Source organism: Apis mellifera, linkage group LG1 (assembly GCF_003254395.2).
Source record: "Apis mellifera strain DH4 linkage group LG1, Amel_HAv3.1, whole genome shotgun sequence".
NCBI classification, from domain to species: domain Eukaryota; kingdom Metazoa; phylum Arthropoda; class Insecta; order Hymenoptera; family Apidae; genus Apis; species Apis mellifera.
In genome coordinates, this window is record NC_037638.1 from 12076918 (window position 1) to 12098686 (window position 21769).

At 33.3% G+C, this 21769-nt stretch overlaps 1 protein-coding gene across 2 annotated transcripts in view; it reads right to left on the bottom strand.

Annotated features, from left to right (window-relative positions):
- The window catches only part of LOC726972, a 97210-nt gene that overhangs the window by 3721 nt on the left and 71720 nt on the right, over positions 1-21769 (bottom strand). For both annotated transcript variants that reach the window (XM_001122688.5, XM_006570070.3), the window contains exon 3: positions 644-4058. In XM_001122688.5, the coding sequence (XP_001122688.2) occupies positions 644-2789 (2146 nt within the window). In that variant the 5' untranslated portion in view covers positions 2790-4058. The remainder of the gene's footprint in view (positions 1-643; positions 4059-21769) is intronic.

The following is a 21769-nucleotide window of genomic DNA, read 5'->3' on the forward strand; positions in this document are numbered from 1 at the left end:
CCCAGACAATATGCTATTCCGCTCGCACCACCTTAGAGGTAATAGTGTGCCGATTAGAAGACAAAGCGTAGAAAGAACTGCTGATTTTGAGGTTTCAATATTGTATTAATACCGCGAGTCAGCGTTTTGAACTCCTCCCAAGACATATTAACTGAAATTGAACATTGCACGATAACCTAATTTATATCATTTCGTATATTATAGGATTATTAAAAAAAAAAAATGAATAAATAAGTAGAATGAAATTAAGAGATTTCTAATCAATTTTAAAAGAATCAGTTCAAAGAACAACTAGATTGATAAAAAGAAAGATTCAAAGAAATGTCTATTATTTTTTCAATACTAAAAAAATTTGATCAAATGAGTCATACACAAGATATATATAATATATAATCTTATAATTTCTCATAAAAATTGAAAAATAATCAAATTTTAAATTCTAATCTTTATATGGAACAAAATAATAAAAAGAAATTCGCGTAAATGACATATTCAGAATTATATATGGAAGTATAATCGCCATTTTAATATTGAAAAAAAAAATATTCCTAGAATTAGCTTTTTCACGAACCAGAAATGAGAAATAGTTCTTTAGTCGATTCTCAATTATGAAAATGCGCGTGCGCACACGCTTTCTCGATACCTGATATGTTCAAATGTTCGGGCAGCGTGTTCAGTGGGAAACTATCGTCGTAAACCTGTTTCCCAGTTCTCATTGTGTAATTCTGGATCGCCTGGTTGGTACTGCAGATAGCTGGGTAAAGCACGTCGTCCATATTCTCGGTGGAAGTCGAGCTACCGCATGGAAATAGAGCGAAGCCGGAGTGAACCGGGTGTTGTTGTAGCTGTTTCTCCCGTAACGGATACTGGGATAGACTGGCTACCCAGGCGAGGAGACCGCACACCGCCAATTCCAGCAATCTAACGGAGAATTGCCAGCCCCACCATAACCATGGATACGATTGTGGTCGTTCCTGGACGTTACCGAAGATACCGTACAGTTGGACGAATCCCATCAGGATGAAGAAAAGGGCGGTGGCGATGCTCGTTGTGATGGCGGTGCTCAAGGCCATGGTGGTAGGATCGGCACCGACCATGTGATTCGTTCCGGCCGTCTTGTTGTTCGTTAACAATATTTGCGTACGTACCACGCGATAAACGTACATGTAACCAAGCCCAAGCGTCACACAGACGATGATATAGATGCACTGACAGATCAACGGTAATATTTTCGCCTCGTCCTGATAACCAAGCACGTGCGTGGACACGTGAAGCGAGACGCAAAGGACTACGTGAATCGTGGAAGATAGAACCAGCGCGGCTGGCGACAGGAACCTGTTGTTCAGTGAGGGCGCCTCCGAGCAATGAGCCAAGTACAGAACCAAAGTGGCGAACGCCGTCGATAACAATGGTGCCGGTAGGTACATGAGCACTCGGGATAAAGGCTCGGGCAGTGAACGGCCTAGATTATAAGCGTCGTAAAACAAGTGAAAACACCTCAAGGTGCACACGGTTGTGAGAAGCAAATGGACCGTGAGGAAGTACGATTGGGTGAGTAGATTCGTTGCCTCGTTGAAACGTACGATCTTGTAGATCGAATATAGGGCCATTAAAGTGAACATAATTGCTGCTATATACACGTGGAGGAACCATGCGATCCGCCATGTGGATTCAAGCGGATGCGTCGTATCGATCTGCGGTACGGTTCGATCGCTTGCCTCGTCCGGCCTCTTCGGAGGTGGAGCGGGGGGTTGCGGCTGGGGATACGGAAGCCTCTCCGTATCCACGATCTCGATATTCTCCGTTTTGAAACCGTTCTCGTTCCTCAGACCGTGGTAACTGTCGTCATCGTGCCTTTTCGTATTCGGCAGATTGAAGATGGTCGGTTGCGTGACAGATTTCGACGAGTCCAACGTGCTGAACAACGTTCTGCCCGTTGTGCTCGATGGCGTTGTCATTTTTTCCGTGGTCGGGATCACGGGTGCGTTTTGCCCAGGATTTCTCGTGGTCAAAGGTTTCAGTAGTATCTCCGGTATATCTTGCTTACGCCCGTTGCTGCCCGACAATATCCTCGAGATGCTGGGATAATGCAGAGTCGGTACAAACTCGTTCGTACTATTGTTGTTGTTGTTTCTCCTGTCCGGCTCGCTCGAGTCCAACACGTTCTGCTCCTTGCTGGGCGTATTCAACGGTTTGTTCCTTGAATGAGAGTGTCTCTCCGGCACTTGGGATGGACCCTGGAGGTCAGGCGGCCTGATGGGTATTCTCTCGTGAGCCGGGGTCCCGCTTGGCGGTGGTACCGGTCTCTTCATACTCGAATGGACGTCCGAGTTTGTTCCCCTCAGCGTTGGCTTGTTCGCGAATGGATGAAGGTACTCGGGCGGTAGAGGGGGGGTGAAGAGGGCGCGAGAGGGAGGGGCGTACGAAGGTAATTCACGAAAGGCCGGCGACATGGTAGCCCGGGGAACGGGGGGATACCTGACCGATGGTATCGACGGGCTCGTCGTCGTTGTGGTCGTGGTGGTGGTCGTCAAAGGTGACGGCACCGTCGAAAGGGTTGTACTGGCCGAAACTTGAGCATCATAAGCTGGCACGCTGCGTTTCGTGGTTGCCGAGCTGTGCGCCACTTTGTTGAATATCGCCGCCAGATTTTTCTCCAACGCGGTGTTGTCAAGATTGAAGATCGGGCTATTGGGCCCACCATCGCCGCTCGCCGAACAAATCATAATCGAGTAGGGGGACAGGACGAGCGGTAACAACGGCAGAAAAAGCCGCATCATTGGGGTCATGATGATGTGTTTTGGTAACAGAACCTGAACCAGTACGGAAAAGAACCGTAAAATTCAGTCGAGCATCGGTTCATTCCATAACCAGAAGTGGGAAACGTGGAGAGCTTGTTGCTGGCACACACGCGACAATGAACGCGGTTTTTTTTTTTTAAGGACACTTGTGAAGACGTCTGTGTATCTTCTTTTAATCCCTATATACTTTCTTCTCTCCCCTCTGTGTGTTCTTTACAAATTTCTTTATTCGGTATTACAAATTGCAGGCCAGTCTCGTTTGCAAGGAAATAAAAAATGTTACATTCCTAAATGTTGGCCAAGTAATTTAAACCTTCTTCAATATAGTCTCTATTGTTGCGGCGCTGTTTGTCAATGGCATTTATTTCCACTTATATAGAAATTATATATCACTGGCCTGATCTTTGGATGCGATTTTATTTCAAGCAGTTGAATTTTTCTTAAAACGCTTTCAATTTTCTTTCTCTCTCTTTTTCAATAACTATATTTGTATATATATTTACATTTTACTAGAAAAATTCTGCGAGATCAATTCGTCGATAAAGAAAATTAAATTGAAAATTAATTAGTGGACCACTGGATATCTATACTTGAAACTTGCTCTTTCTTTCAATTGTATAGAAGCAATGTATGTACAGCACATATAATACGCCACCAAAACTTCCCTGATTTTCTCTATTTCTAATTATATATATATATTTATATAAATATAGTAGTAGAAGAGGATTCCACATACGATCAACTATTACCGTTTTGTCTCTTCCACTTCCATTATATTATATCATTGGGATTCAATAAGCCACGGATTATTTCGCCGTGATGATAACGACGTTACAACGCTGCCTTGTTCTCGAGGCTGGACTCGATTTAAAACCTATCTACTTTCACGGACGATAGAACGTCGGCGAACTTGTTAGCTGGGCTTAATCGGATATCATCATTGCTCGAAGCCATCCCAGATTCGCGAGAGCCTCGGGCGAAACCTGAATTCTTGAGGGTACATTTAATGTCTGGAATCACTCCTAGCTCCTTCTGGATGGGATGTTCTCGCATTTACCGTATCCATTCATTTCCTCGAAACGTGCGCGCCACTGTTTTCTACGTCTACCTTCTATGTCTCCGCTTCTTCTAATCCCTTCTCGTCTTGCACTCTCTTTTTCTTTCTTTGTTATTCTTATTTTTCTTATACGCGTCCTTTTGTACACTTGCAGGTTATTTTTCGCCTCTCCCAATCTGCCTTCTTCGTACGGTTATCATCTGTAAAAAATATTTTTCCGTTAATTTTTTCTTCTATGATATAGATAGATTTGTTGTTGGCTTGAGTTATTTATAATTGAAAAAAGTGTTATTAAAAAATATCATTAGAGATATAATTTTAATTATGATATATTTTTTTTAACAATGTATTAATGAAATATTTAATATTATATTGTGATGTTTAATACTTTTGAAAATAAAAAGGAGAAGTTTAATTTTGAACAAAGTTACGTATATATTTATTTCAAAAAAAACTTTGGTAACTGTCAATTGAAAATATATTTTAATTACACAATAATTTTATATCGTATTAAAATTAAACGCATAAATTTACAATATACCGTGAGTCGAAATAATTTTGACATAATTCAATTAAAATTATAATTGAATTTTATCTACAATTTATTTTTGGATATTTGTTGATTTCGAATGAACGCGACAATGAAATTTTGTAATAAAATCCGGCACGGAAGATAATGCAGGTTATGATAACGAATTACTTTAGTAACCATCAGAGATAGAAATTTTATGACATATTTTGATTAACATGGTTGTTTTCAATCTCGAAGAGTTAATATAGAGATGCCATTACATTTATTTCCGCATGAATATCTTTAATTAACCTTTAATAACATTTTATAACAAGTGACTTCTTTGATATAATAATTTATCAACTAATAATATAATTACAACAAGGGATTTCTTTGACGTCCCTTAACTTACCAACTGAAGATATTAATGAATTATCGAGTTACGATTTATTAAAAAACAGTTTAATGTAATTTTAAAAATTGTAAATTATATGTTGTGAAACGCGAAAAATAATTTTTGTTAAGAACTAATTAATTATTTTTTATTTTCATTTCGTTTAATCCAAATTTAAATTGTATATAACTTAATAAGTCTCAATAACATTTTTGTAATTTTTTTTATAGATTCTAGAATTGATTCCCCAAAAATGTCCAACAATTAATGTTGTATTAAATATTTAATGAATAGTTAAATTGTAAAAATGACGAAATAAATTAAAAAATTACTCGAATTTTAACTTTAATTATCAAAAAAAAAAAAATCACTATATAATAATTTCAGAATATATCTATATCTTGTAGTATGTTTCATGTCATTAATTGGCAGAATGAAGAATTTTTTGTAACAAAGAAAAGACATCATAGGAATAAACGAATAAATGGGTCATACAGCAGAGAAATTAAAGATTGGAAGCGAGTTCTCAATATGGCACTAGTAAATGTAGGTCCTAGTGAAATAGCACTTCTATAGAATATAGGGAACATAGATAAGGCACGTAACCCAATACGAAAAAAGAAGAAAAAGAAGGCTGAAGTTCCACTTAGTCTCTCATCGATGATACAATACTGCGAGACCCGATTTAAAAAATTTAATTTTATGGTAACAATAGATCAAGCGATCCGCACCAACTAATCCAGAATATTAAATTTCAAATATATGCAGTGTGTTAATATATATTCGTAGAACATGAAGATTCTATAGATTCTATTCGATTTTAAAAGTCAAAATAAAAATTACCAACATACAAAAATATTTGTTACTTATTACGTTATAAGCAATTTGAGGTTATGTTAGAACAAACTTATTCCGTTTCCATCTTGTTTCATCCAATACGAAATTAAATTGTTCATGATTCAATAATAAATAAGCTTGAAATATATATTTTTGTGTATCAATGTTTGTTTATTTTGTTCATTCTGGAATTAATATCTCTAAAGATGTTCCACAAATAATATTAATTATATGTATAACATAAAGTTCCGTAACGATCATAAATCTCTACCAATTACAATAATTCCTCTTGATAATATATCAGGATTTATTAACAAGAAAGATCACTGTTCTAGAATTGTCAATATTATCATATTTCTAATTCTCTTTTAGCAAGAATTATATGCAATTGTAAAAGATCAAGACAATTCATTATCCACAGTCTAAAGTATTTATTAATTCGAAAATACGTGCTCGAAATAATCGATGAGATTCGGTGTGAGAATCAAATTTCTTTCTCGTTAGCCATTTTATTCCATTCGACACGCTCGAAGGTTGCCCCGAGGCTCCATTCCCAAAAATTGGCAACGATAGCGATTAGTTAGAGAAACGTTTAACGAGTAAAAGTTTGAACATCAAAGCGGGCCACCACTATTGTGTACGAAAAAAAAAAAAAACCGTTAGACGCTTATTCGAGCGGAATAGTTTCGGGAAGTTGCGGTAGATGGCACTTGCGTCTCTTCTCATCAAGGCAAAAATCTATTATCGAGACATTATCGTACAACGGCTCGGCGAAACCACGAAACGTATTTAACGGAAATACAGATTTTCATTTCAATAAATGATCGGGGGATGCGAATTCTCGTTTGCAATAGAATAAACGAGGAAAATTCGAGAGATATACAAAACAGTGTATAATGCGGGATTTAACCTCGTAATCGATGATTAACGTGTTGCGTGGATTACATTCGCTCACGTGTAAGCACGGAAAATCACTATTCGTATTAAACAACGGAAGCTTGGAGATCTCTGTTTGATTTTCGATGAAATTTCATTTTACTAAACACTAATTTACGTCTAACAAATTTGCCTGGCTAATTGTACTCGAGCCAATGCACTTCTGTCAAGCTATGTGATCAAGAAAATTAGAAAATAATTTTTAGAGAATTATAAATATTTTTTTATTATTGTCATATTATTATTTGTATTACAATGAAAATTTTCTATAATAAATTTATTTATATATTATATATTTTTATTTTCTATAATAATTTTCTATAATAAAGTATTTACTTATTTCAATTCTATTCTGGAAATGAAATAAATTATATCATAATTTATTGCTGTGAATATTAAAAAAAATATAGAATATCATAATGATATGTAAATGTTAAATATTTTATATTCGCTATGACATAGATTTTTAATATTTTTCTTGAATGCACGTACGAGTTTCATCCTTAAAAATAAAATTTTATTAATCTACTTTATTTTAAATGAATGAATTTTTTATGCAATAATGAAGAGAGCTCATAGTTTATTTAGCTTATTATGAAAATGAATCGTGTCTCAAAAAACATTGAAAAATCCTGTGTTAACCACATTAACTTATAATTCAAAAAAATGCTGGGGAGAAAATTTAATTTTGTTTAAAATTTCAAATTTTCAATCTCGATAATTGCATTGAATCGCCTCTATTATATTCTATGCATAAATAAATGAGAAAAATTCATCAGATTTTTTTCCCTCCCTTAATTTAAATATTAGATCTTTTCATTATCTGTTAATTAAATTCTTATTGTATCAAAATATGATAAAACTTTACTTCAAATTTTCATCTTGCGTTTAAGTTAAATTATTTTCACAATCGTTCTCCATAATTTACGAATAAAGTTTTATCTAATAAAAATCCATCTCAACAATTAAATAATTATTTCCAACAATAATTGTGATATTTATAGTTTTGTTATTCTACATGAATAATTAAATGAAAAAAATATTCTAACAAATGTGATCTAATTAGTTTGAATTATTCGAATAATTTTAAAATAATTTTTCCTAATATTTATTAGGATTTTTTAAAAATTTATTTAGTGAATATTATTTATCCTAAAAGTTACTATTATTATCTTTATCACTCTTTATAAAAAATTTTAACATTCTAACAGGATTAAAAATTTCGATTAAAATTAATGATTCCAATTTATTCAATATTTTTGTGACGAAGTAAATTATACACATACACAGGATGTTTCAGAAATCAACCAACCAGAATTGGTGATTCCTGAAATGACTTTTCAACAACTTTTTTCTTTATAAAAATTTTTTGTTTTAGTTTTGGTCGACGAGTTATTAATGAAAAATACCGATTAATTACAGAGAAACTCTGATGTAGCGTTGGGTATGCGCCGCTGGCGCGAACAAACAAGTCCAAGTCAAATATGTGTCGAACTTTTAATTATTCAACACATTTATTCGAAACGTGTTATTTCAACTTGTTCGTCGAGTGATTCGAGTTATTGTTATTTTTCATTAATAACTTTGTTAATAAAACTGAAACGAAAATTTTTGCGAAAGTTGTTTGAAATCACTTCAGAAATTATCAATTGTCGGTCGATTTCCAGGACATTTATATACACGTTCTCAGATGCATTGCACGAGTAAATATAATTATTCGGTTAATTTTTATCAATAATATTACTTGTAAATGTTAAAATATTAAGGAATAGATTTTTTAAATATTAAAAAAATATTAACATCATAAACGATAATACTACGAGTATTATGTTATTGATAATTATTAATTTTTTTTTTGTTTTTTATTGCTGAATAAAGTTTAGGTAATTTAATTCTCCAACTTGAGGAGGAAAATTATATGTGTATATATATTTCGTGAGATATTCCAAAATTTCGAGGCCTCGAGGATTGAAACATGGTTCGAGAATACTCGGATATCGGAATCCGATAGAATTTTGTTTCGTGAAACTGTCTTACAATTAGAATAAACTGCCGATATACCAAATGATGCTCTGCTCTTATTATTGATCACGTGACTCGACAGATCGATGATTGTTTATTTAATATCTTGTGAAAATGAAATGAAAAACTACGATAACATAATTATTTTTTTCTGCACTATTATTAACGATTGAAATAAAAATTTTTAATTTATTCATTTGTGTTATTGTATTTGTAAAAAATTTGATATCAAAATGGTACTACATAATATATTCTAAAGTGAAATTAAATGAATTAATTGAAATCTGATTCTTTATTTTTCAACTTCAAAAACAAAAATATAAAAAACAAAATCAATACAACATAAACTAAAATTTTTATAAAATTTGTATAAATAATTTTTGTTACAACGTATTCATAAATTGGAATTGAAAGATTTAAATGGAAAACAACTTAAAGAAATATTTGTATGATTTAATATTTTTTATTTGAAAACGATATGAACGATGCGCATACGTTGATTTTTTTTTTCAAAATAAATAATCGTTTGCAAGCTGGCATTTATTTAGAATTATAATGCAATTTATCGACTGTGATTTAACGATTAATTTGGCAAAGTAGACTGTATATGTGTATATTATACTCTCTGTAATATTCTGTTTTTGTTAATTTACTCACTCACTGTATTGCCAAATTGTATTTTCTTATTGTTCCAATTGTGTTGAAGAATTGATATCGCGTGGTTGAATATTATCGATGTTGAATGTGCAGAGAATTTGTTAAAAATGAACGATTCAATGAGATGAAAAATGTATCCTCGATTAATTTCAAATCTTACAACTTAATTTATTTATATAGAATAAATTACTTGTATAAATAACTTCCTTTCACAAGTTACATTGTGATGTAAAATAATAAAAAAAAAATCTAACAAAAAAAATTTCTCAAAATGTTAAACCGCTCGTGTAATCGTATACGACAGATTTCGTACCAAGTTACATGGACTGTTTAATGTGCTGAGCATGTTCCTTAAATAACAACAGCGATGAGAAGTACATCCTGTTTTCTAAAGTTACTATAAAACAATCTTTATATCGAACGTTCAAATATTTTAGGCTTCGAATTATATTTTTGGATCGATCTTCCATAAAATCTCAATTTCTTAATAGAAAGGTTTCAGTCTATATATAAAAAAGTAGCTCAACAGTTCGTTTTGATCACTAAATATAGTAGATGCACAAAGAGATTGACTTCTGTTAAAAAAAAAATGGCAAATTGTCATTGAAAATAATAGCTTGAAGAGGACGCATTTTAACATCACGAATATATTAAGAAAAAAAAGGGTTCGAGTCAAACTAATTTCTTAAATCAACTTTATATTTTGTTATCTCGCTATATTGTTCGAAATCCAAAACACAGTGGACAATTTTTTTTGTGTTTATTTTTTACTTATAAAACATAAGTAAAAAAACAATCATAGGGAATTATTGGTCGGTAATGTCGGTTACGCAATTATCTTCTTTAATTATGCTTCTTTCCAATAGCTGGCGCTTTTTGTACTGATTATGAGAACGCAAATTCGAAGCACACAATGTTTATTTCCCTATATATATAATACACGTGCTATACACGTACGGTCGCGCAGTAAGCAGTTAGCAGCGATCGAGAGACGAGCAAGCGAATAGTTAAAGTCACGCGAGGAATTCAACTCTGCAACGAGACGAATGAACGTGTATGCGGACGTGCGCAAACCTGATGCACCGCGGGGATTAACAGCGTTCACTTTCACGTGCAATTATCTGCTTTTACGAGTGTGTCTCTCGGGAAACATTATCGCGCGAGGTAGTAACGATAGTCCTCTTGTTCCCCCTTCATAGAGGGGACAAAGACGAGAGAAATGGATGGTTGAGACTTGGTTGGTGGGCGAGAAATTTTCCAATTCCACTTTGTTAGTTGTAACAGGTTGTTTTCTCGTGCGATCGAAACGTTTACACGCGATCATTACTTTATTTCCGCGCAGCACGAGCGCCTTGGGAATTTTGTTTGAAGAAGTGCAAGCGCGAGATACGCATATAGATATACACACGAATTTTAGAGGATATTGATGCTAAATGCAAAGAAATTTTTTTACGCTTATTTTTTTTTTTTTATTTTACTTTTTCTTTTTTTCCTTTTATATTAAGCTATTTTTATTTTTATAAAAATATTTACCGATCGGTAAAGAAGATTTTATCATTTAAAGTTATACGTATATAGATTTCTATACTTACAATCTTTTAAAAATTTCAAATTAAACTTCTTCGATTATTTCGTTCACTTATCAACTTATGGATTATCATCTATTTAGAAGTTTGAATTTTAAAAAAGTAAAATAACGAGAAGAGAAAAGCGAAACTGAAACTGATTAATTAAGAAAGAACCTATGAACCTCTTTGAATTCAAGATTAAAAAACTTTCCCCTTACTCGAGGAGATACACAGTGGCTAATGAAGTATCATCCTATGACAGACAAAAAAATAATATTTCAATAATTCGCAGATATATTCGCGGCTAAAACTAGTAGAATAGCGAACAGTTTAGAAACTTTAATGTATCCAACGTTCCAACATTGAAATTCCCTAGAAACAGAGACAGATTGTCATCTCTCACGAAACAAACACGAATTCTGTTAATTGGCAATTTCGCTTTCTCCAATACAAACTTTCGCAACTATGGATATTCATGAGGGTTTAAGCTCCGTTCTCATTTTCGTTATTATTTCATTTTTCCTTATTTTCATCTTGGTCCATCGACATCATCTTTCCTATTTAACAGTTTACGCCCTTTCTCTCTCTCTCTCTCTCTCTCTCTCTCTCTCTCTCTCTCTCTCTCTTTCTATACGGTTATGTTCGTTCTTTTTTCAACTATCCCATTCTCCTTCGTTTCCCCTTCGTTGTATTTGCAATGCACACCGTTGGAGAGAGGTCTTGCGCTACCCATGGAAGATTATCCCTCGGGTATAATAAAAATTTTTCTTTCCAGATGCTACCAGACAAAATTTCCTTCGTAATGGAAGTCACTCTATTATCTTACCTTGGATAATTAGGTCGAACCGCTCTAGGTATTTTTCTTCCCCCCTCCTCCAATCTCCCCCGTTTTTAACGCGGACACACACAGCATTGCAGCGGGGAATAAATTCAGATGTGAATTAATGCGAGAGGAAAGCTTAATGGGTGGATGGCTCAGGTGGATCGAACTGTGGATTACTTTCGCTGGTAATATGAAGTTACGTTTCAGAAATTCGTTTCGACGTTCCCCGTTTTATCAGACCCGTTGATCTTCAATTTTTCAACCAAGCCAAGAATATCATAAACGCGAAAGGATAAATTTGCTTTCCTTCCTCACTGTTGCTTCTCGAGCGTTCTCCGTCAAATTATTATTGTATTATGAATTTTCCATCCTCCATGAAGAGAGAAACTCTTTTCGTAAGAGAAGGAAGAAAAAAGTTACTTTTAACAAATTTCAGAATAATTATTAATACTCACTTTCAGATTTTTCGTTATCTATGAAATATTGTAATATACAAACTCGTTGCGTTGCAAAATTTTGATTTTAGTCTGGAAACGATTGCTTCCGTTCAAAAATGTTTTTTTTTTTTTTATCCGCGAATATTCCGAATACACCGATATCACGTAACGATATATATATATAAATTTTGAATTTTTTTCGATTATTCCACGAATTTAAAAGAAAATTTTTATTCGAATTCCATACGATATACAGTTACAAATAAAACTGGTTTCAAGCTTTTCGTGACATTCGTTTTATTATTAATATCAACGAATAAAATCGAATCGAATTTCAAATTGTATTTTTTTTCTCTCTCTCTCTTAGTTCAATTTAATTGTTAAATCACGTACACTTTATAATATATATATATTATATACATGTCATAATAATATTTTGTGTATTAAAAATATAAATTAACACGGTTGAAAACGTTATATTTTATTAATCACCCGGTATTGTTGTCGTAATATACAATTATTTTAGACACAGAGGTTGAACAAATTGTCCAAAAACCGTTTGCCGGAGTAATTATGCGATACAATTTCACAGTGGACGGGACGAGTGTTTCGCCCGAAACGAGAATACCGACCGATCTGAAGTGTAACTAGAGAGAATGTAACTGGGAGATAACGTCGACACGAACAACCTTTGTACAACCTTATACTATCTATTGAAAACTAGCCTAGCTTTACCTATATAGATATGGATTGGAAAAAAATGTTATATATTAGTTAAAAAGAAATCCAGAGACGAGATAAGGAAAAAGAGAGAGAGAGAGAGACGAGTTAGGTTAAGGATACGAGTTAGGTTAAGGATACGTTCTCAATTCTGCGATGAATTCGAAATTCGGCGTCCCGCAGAGCCATCTACATCGACTAATAATAATTAGAAAAGACGAGTTTGAGTGAAATTCCGATCTATCGAAATGTGAAAACTTCATTTTAACAAAATTGCATGCAGTCGACCGATGGAAATATAACTCCCGATATTATCGATCGATACGTATGAAAAATAGAGAGAGCGAAAAAAATTAAACGGGGATTAATATAGAAAAAGGATGAAAATTTTCTATCATTAAAATTGAAAAGATTGAAAATAAATATTGTTTTTTTTTACATATTTAAATATTTTTTCCTTTTATTTCTAATCATGAAAAATAAAATATATATATGTATATATGTATATATGCACAATTTAAATTCTAAAGGAAAAATTATTCCCTTCGTTATTATAAAATTAAATCAGTAATATATTTGCTTGCTGCGTTAATTGTTACAGATCTCGCACAGCTCATTGTTTATGCCGTTTAAATCAGAAACAGTATTCTTTGAGAGACAATTAAAAACCAGTTAACGGTAGTTACACTGCTCAGAACGAATGGCAATATCAGAAGTACGTTAATAATTTCGTTTTTGTGTCGAGTGATACACCAGGTGGAGATAATTAATTACACCTGGAAATAATTAACTGCGCCATTGCAACTGTGCTCTAATGAATTCACGGTACATTTACTTTCGCAACGAATTATTTCCCTCTAGTAAAAGGGAGAGAGGGAGGGAGGTTAGAAGATGGAGAAGGAGGAGGAGAAGGAGGAGAGCAGAGAATAAGAAAGAGAATAAGGAGAAACTGGAGAGGAGGGATGATACTGCTATAGCAAAAAGGCGTCACCTCTCTTTTGAAAAACAAAGGCATCACAATGGACGCGCACAATGGCACGAAGCTCGCCCGAGTAATAAAATTAAACTCACTTCAATTTAAACTCTCTTTTGTAAACTTTCGCGGAATGATTTTAAAGCGCCGCAAGAATCATCGTAATCGTGCTACTGAAAGATAAGACATTCTCTTCCATTCCTTTCTCTCTCTTTCTATCGTCCATTTTCTTTTTCATCGACAGTCAATTGCTTTTTTCTTTTTTTGTTGTTAAGAAATAAACGAAAATGTTTCTACATTCGCATTCAAAATAGTAAAGTACACGATTCCTTTCACGTTCGTAATTTAATATAAGAAAGAAAAAAAAAATAATAAAGAGAAGAAAGAAAGAAATAAGAAAATTGAAAAAAAAAAAAAAATCTATACATAATCTTTCGCATATTGGAATATTAAAATGCGATCTGTATGTAACATTGCGTGAAAAGGTGTTGACATTTAATGCTATTATATTTAACGTTATAATATAGAATCACAGATTGTGCTAGATTATACTAGTTCATCCAGCAGAGTATATGTTACTGTACGTGACCAAGATGCCATAGAATCACGTGTGTCGTAATCCTCTTTGCTCTCAACGTGAAAATGGGCCACTGATTGGAGAAGTCGGCGTAAAAGCGCCTCGTTACGCACAAGGAGCCTTTTTAAAGAGGGTCACGTCAGATTATTACCGTTTATTTATAGACCGATGAAAAAAATTGATCGTGAAATCGATCGAACGACTCACAGTTTCGTAAAACTTTCGAACTTTACAATTATTGAATCTTTGTATTTACATTCTCACGATTCTTTCACGCGTAATATCGAATGGAAATATTTCTAATTCCTTTACGAAAGGTTAAAAAATTTGTTTCCAACTTATTTGCAATTATATCTTTATATCGATTTCGTTCAAGCGTCTAGGGAAGTTGATACGACCGATTTTTACGTTTCCGGTATACATAGTAAGAGAGGAAACGATAAAAGGTGATACGGTGATACGAGTTCAGTTCAGAAAGTTTTTATCGCTCAAACTTGCCCGATGCCCGATGTGAATCTCAAAATTCGATTCTCTCGATTCAAAATAAAGAATAGATAGAGAATATTTGTATCCATAAAAACGAATAATAATTAGACGGATTATATATACGACGATTTAAAAAAAAGAAAAAAAAAATTTATCTTACACGCGAAAAAATTTCGTTCAATTTATTTCTACAAAAATAACGAGAATATTATTCTTGTATAATGGCCTACGTGTAATTACGAGGACGTACTTTCATTGATGGTTTGGTTTTAAGCAAAATATACCGGCACGGTTTTAACCGGTTTCACTGCACCGTGACACGTGCCAATAAAATATACACTTGCTTATGCACAGCGGTATCAATATTCGGTAAAAAACATCAATGAGAAAAATTTAATTTTAAATGCGAAACAGGTTTTTCGTATACAGGTATTTAGTATTATTCGTACGACGAAAATAGGTTAGAAACGTGCTTAGGCTAGAATCGTTAAAATGTTTATCGTCAGATGTCGCCAACTGTCCTAATTCCTTGCGCGCACGCCAAAGATTATTTAGGTAGACCGAGCCACATCAATTTGAACTACTACATTACACATGGCATTAAAGCTCTTACTGCGTGAGCTTGTGGCCCGTCAGTTTATAAAACCACGAAACGGTGTGTAAGCGAGTCGATACATGGCAAGCTTTCCAAGCATAAAAGCCCATTGCGTTTTACTTACGTTTTCACTGGTCAGAGAGCCATCGCCGACCGGGTTTTATTAAACCGTCGTTCGCGTTTATATGGGAGGAGGGGGAGGAGGGAAGGGAAGGGGGAAGGGATACACATATACAAGGCAACGAATGGCTTTTTTTGCGTAGTCATTATACGTTTCTACCTCGATTTACCAATTGCTCGGAAAGGACGAAAAGTCGAACGAGAATCAACTTGCCCCAAGCTTATACGTAATATGCTGTCATCGTATCTCAAAATAGTATTTATCAAAACAAACAATACGCGTGAAATTTATCGAATCGAAAATTCTTCGAGTTCTTTTTCCTTATTTTCTATCTTTGTTGTGCGACGTTATAACAAAATATACATGTTTCGAACTGGTACAACACATTATTCGTTTGATAAGAAAAATATATTTTGATCGATTGATGCAATCTGATCGGATTGAATTGCTTTTTCGGATTTTTTTAAGAAATAGTAATGTGAAGAATAATAGGAGAAAATAGATATTGTAATTTTTTTTTTTGCATTAAAAAAAGTACCCTATTCTATCTCGTGATTTTATATATATATATATATATATATATATATATATATATATATATATATATATATATATATATATATATATTCTTCAATTCATATAATTTTGTGAACATATCAAGTTTTGATTCAGAAGATGAAACTTTTGAAAAAGTGTATTTACATTTTCCAGCAAAACGTGACTCCTTTTGAGCGATAACAATATTCGTTTAATCTTTGCGTTTTAATCAAAGAATTAATTGAATAAGGTTTATTAATGGAAATGGTTTTTAAATTTATTTTTGTAAAACGATATTTTCATTCCCCGATTTCATCCCAATAAATACATATGAATAAATACTAGTGTCCATGTTTTAAAAATAACGCAAATTAATATATAGATAAATTAATACGCGCGTAATTAAATACGCGAACACTTTTATTTTATACCCGTATAAAATAATTAAAAATAAACGAATACTAATTTAAATACACGTGTCAAATAAAGACTTCTAAGAGGAAACTTTATTCTTAACAATTCACCCTATTTTTTTAATGATTGATCGAGATCTTATCTATCTTTCTATCTATTTTCGATTTTTGTCTATCGTTTTTTCAAATTTCCTCGAAATTCACAAGTGTTAATATATTATATATATATTAATTGTGCAAAAAAAAAAAATTAGAAACATTTGGAAACATATTAATTATTCGATTCATCAGAATCTTATAAAACATATAGGCATTTTATAAATCAAAAATTTTAGGCAAAAGAAAATTCCATTACAATTAATTAATTACTATACTTGGAAAGCTTAGATCTTTTTCTACAAATAACAATTTTTATCTCGATCATTTTTTAAATTCTAAAACAATTCTAAAACAATGGATAATTATCCCTCGACGGAAGAAATTTAAAAACTCGAACTTGAACAACGTTGAAAACGTACAAGATGGTAATTCGATCGCGGATCATTTCGAGGAAACAGGATATAATTTTCAAGGAATATATTTCGTTACAGCAAAGACCGGGTAATTGAGTTAACTGACCAAGAAGATGTGCACGGTGAAAAGTAAGCTGAGACCTTGATGGTTGGGGGAGAGGTGGGGGGAGGAGTGAGGATAGTGACGAGCCAAGTTCGGGAGCCAACTTTGGATCAAGTTCGGGGCAGAAACCTGACAGAAACGAGGCATAGACGAGCTAGAGAAAACGAGACTCTTTTCTCCCCTTAACTGTTACAAAATTACATAATTATTTGAAAATACAATGCCACTTTCCTTCTCATTCTCTTACGAAAAAAAATGTTACAAATTGTTTTTTCTTTTAAATTAGTAGATCATCAAGGATTAATTTTTTTTTAATCATTAGAATATCTTTATTCATTTCGTTCAAACGATTTTCGTAATAAAACATTGAGAAAAACATTTTTTTATTCGAGATATTACGGGTGAGAAGAATAAATTTCGTACGAAAAAACGTGTAAGCGTGTAAACGGTTTTTACCTTTTACCAATCATTGAAAATTGAAATCAAGTCGATTTAATTTATTATCATATTAAATTAAAAAAATATATGTCGCGCGATGCGACAATATCGCTGATAAATCTGATTTAACACCGTTTAAATTTTCTAGAGATTCGTGTGTGTGTATATATACGGGGACACGGGATCGAGATTCTATTTGTCGTCATGGCACGTACTGTTGACCGTGTTAACTTATTACAGATCGATCGAACGGTAATAAAATCAAACCGCGCTTAATGAACAATAGTTATCGCAAACTGACGTTATCGATACACAGATGGAACCACTGTCGTTCGGGATAGACGAATATATACGAACGAGATTTCCGTCGTTAAACGATATTTTTGCGACAATACGATCTTACATAAATGGGGGATTCATCCTTGGAAAGATGATAATTAAAATCTCAACGTCGCGTCTACGTCTGGTGTGATTTTCTTTGCTCATAAATAACAGGTTTTTCTTACTATCCCATGAGAAATTATTAATTGTATCGACCGAGCCAACGTGTATTCATCTATATACCCAGTCGGTAAGATTTATGACTGTTTAATGTAAGTCGATATTTTTCTTATCGACCGAGTCCAAAGTATCAAACCTTCGACGATCGAACAACTGCAAGTTGCGATCCCGATCTATACCTCCTTTATCGATTTATTATATTAGTAAATCGAGCTCCTTGAGAATTGTCGACGAGAAATATAAAAATATGAAATTAAAAAACAGATTAAATTAATGCGTTTTACCAGCATTTTTGAGGTTAGGATGATTATTGCAAAGTAATCTTGTTAAATTAATTATAAAAAGATATCATTCTTCCATGTTTTGTTTTGATCCTTTTTGAAAATCATCGGAAACATTTCTTTTAGATTAAGTTAATTTTAATCAGATTCATTATTACAGACAATTAATGGCCTCCTCTACCAGCAGCCAGATTAAGAAAACTAGTTCAAACCTGATGCAAACTATTAAATCAGCCAACCAGTTAAATGAGTTTTTATTTAATTTTGGTTTCAGCTGAAATTGCGAACTTAAAATCAACAAATTAAATCTGTTTAATTTTTGATTTAAGATTTATATATTAAATTTAAATGAATTGGATTAGATTAATAACTTTTTAATAAACAATGATCCCATCACAATATATGATACAAAAATTCATCGAGATTAAAAGACACCTTTTTGTAAATATTTATAATTATTGCAGAATTATTATATAATTCTTTTTTAGTTTAGAAGATTAATAAAACAGATCGAAACCCTATAACTTTTTTTCTTTCATTCAATTTTATTATATTTTATTGTAATATTGAGAAAGGAAATATCTATTTCGAAAGAATATAACTCGTTCAATTATATTTTCGTTTTATTCCGATCATTTCTTTGAATTTTATCGATTTATTTATTTCTTTAAATAAGAAAACTTGTATTGCCAATGAATTATATTTTTCCATATTACAGTTATTTTTATCAACATTTTTTTACTTTAGTTACTTCTAGTAATAAAAGTATTCAAATTCGTTAGAAAGGGACGTCAATTCGACGTGACCAGAATAAGAACACGTAAAATGCAATATCTTCTATGCCAATAGTTCAATATACGTCTAGTATTTTCCGTCATCACGAAACGGTAAAATTCGACGAACGTGTATAGGTCGTGCTTGTACGTATTCCGATATTAAGTTACTATGGACGAACATTACGATGACATCCGTTATAACGTTTCAACCGTCGTTGGTGTTCTAATTTTATATCATAACGATAAAAATATCTTTTCTGAGAATTTACCCTCCATTGAAATTTCATTCATTTTACCTATACTTTAAATTTATTATAGAATGAAATTTCAAAAGTAGAAATATTTAAAAACAAAAAAATTCAAAAATCAAGATAAGCAAAGAAGATAATAAAATAATTAATAAAACGCAAGATGATTAATAATTTAGAGAGGGGTGGGGATTTACACAAGAGACGAGCAGAACGAATGAATCGAGGAATGGAACAAGTCCGGCCGTGTGTGTAAGTAAATAAAACATCGAGAAAAAAACGTTATACATATAGATGAAAAAGAAGAGTAAATAGGGAAAGGTAAACAGAGAGAAACAATTTCGAGAAAATGAGAAAACGTAGTAACGAAAGAACAGTGTGGATGGAGGAGGGGGGGAGAGAGAATAGGGGGATGGAAGGAAGAGAGAAAGCTCGACCGATACGCAACTTGTCTCATGGTATAGGCATACGTTTACTTTATATCTACAGTGCATACAGAGAGCGCAGACAAGTTTTATTAACCCCGTTGAACGCGTATCCTCGGATATACGCGCTTTTCCTACGAGTTATCCTCCTTCGATGTTCAACCTGAAGCCGCACGACTGGTACTATACCTCGCAATCGATTGTTGGTGCGATGCCACACGCTATGTATATATATATCTCTCTCTCCTTCTCTTCTTCTTTCCCCCACTCCGCTTCCACTTCCACTTCCACTTTCTCCGCCGCTCTTCCTCGCCCCCCACTCTTCGCGCCTTCCTTTTATCTCTCTTTCGTATTCCCTTTCATTTCCCTATTTCTCCGCCAACCAACGATGGATTCGCTTCCCCCTCTTTCGCGCATTCCTTTCCCACGAGCTATGAATTTGCTTTTGATGATATTGTTCTTGAACCGCTTGCAACGCGGTCCCCGATAAAAATCTAGGACCTTTTCTAGGGAATAATGCGAGCGTTATCGGGGATCGTTCCCGATGCCGAGGTTGGTAACTGAATTTTAATGGGGGAATTTCGGGTGATTCCACGAAGGGACGATTATGCTAAAAGTTTTACTATACTATATCGTTTCAGGATCGTTTTATTTTCCTTTCCTTTTTTTACGAATGCTTGAAATTTCGTTTGTTCTTATCGAATTTGGTTATTGTTAAAATTTAACATTGTATAAAGTAATGATAATTAAAGTGAAACTTGTGTATAATCGTGAAAACGTTATATTAATCACCATTGAAGAATTAATCGTACTAGTTTTCAATGGATATAAAGAATATCCTGTGTGTGAACAAAAACACGATAGGGAAAACATGACGCGATGAAAGGAGGATAAATATTTAGTGGACGAAAGTGCTCGTGGATATATTTTCAAAGCATTAAAAAAATTACATTTAAAATGTAATGAACGAGGAGAATTGTGCTCCCGTCGCCCTTTTCCTTGCTGAATCTATGTATCAGATCGTTTAATTGGCCCATGTAAATCACCACAGGGATGCAAATATTTTCTTCCAATCGTTTCGCTTTAATCGGCTGCGCGCGTACCCACCGGAGTCACCGGTTACTATGACAACTTTTGATTAAAGCACCGTTTCAAATTGGCTTTGTACGTTTGCACTTTACAAAAGCCTTTACAATGAGCCCCCTTTGCAATGAGAGTTTAATATAATAGGTATTAGCGAGATGTTACGAGTGCTACTCGTAAGGGGATGGAGCAATACCCTCAGCGGGGGGCACTTCTAGGGTGCCCAACTGTTCGAATTCGTTAAGGGTTCGTCGGTTGTGAAAGAGGATCGGTGCAAAAGAAGATGTATAGCTTGGAATTGTGACAAAGATTGAAAGACGTTGAAACAAAATTAAAATTAATAATGGAATGAGAAAAAAAAAATTAAATAGATAAATATATATGTATACAAAAAAGAACAAAAAAGAGAAAGAGATATATTAGAAAAAAAAAAAGAATATTCGAATAATCATATGGATATGGATAGGAAAAAGTGTAAACGATGAGATAAGAACAAAGGAAAATAATGAGAAGATGAAAAGGGATTGCGTGAAAGAAATATGTATATTTAAAAAGAGATAAAAGGTTAAAGGCAAACACGAGAAAGAAAAACGGGATAAAAAAGGATAGAGAGAATCAAAGGGAAGGCTGGAAAACGAAGGGATGAGAGAGAGAGAGAAAAGAAACTTTTTTTTCCTCTCATCAATTTTTAATTATTAGTCTAAGATCTAAGATCTATATTTCTCAACCTGTTGAATTTCTCACTTGCATAACGAACGATTTGTTTCCCTTTGAACGGAATACTGGTTGGTATTTATCTTCTCTCTGCGCGAGTGTAAAATCGAGAATAGGTTAGAAAATGGATTAAAGCAGCTGTAAATGTCTATAACGTTCATTGCTGCAAATCGCAATTTCCATGAATGTTAATGACGACGCTACTTTACATATTTCCAATTTA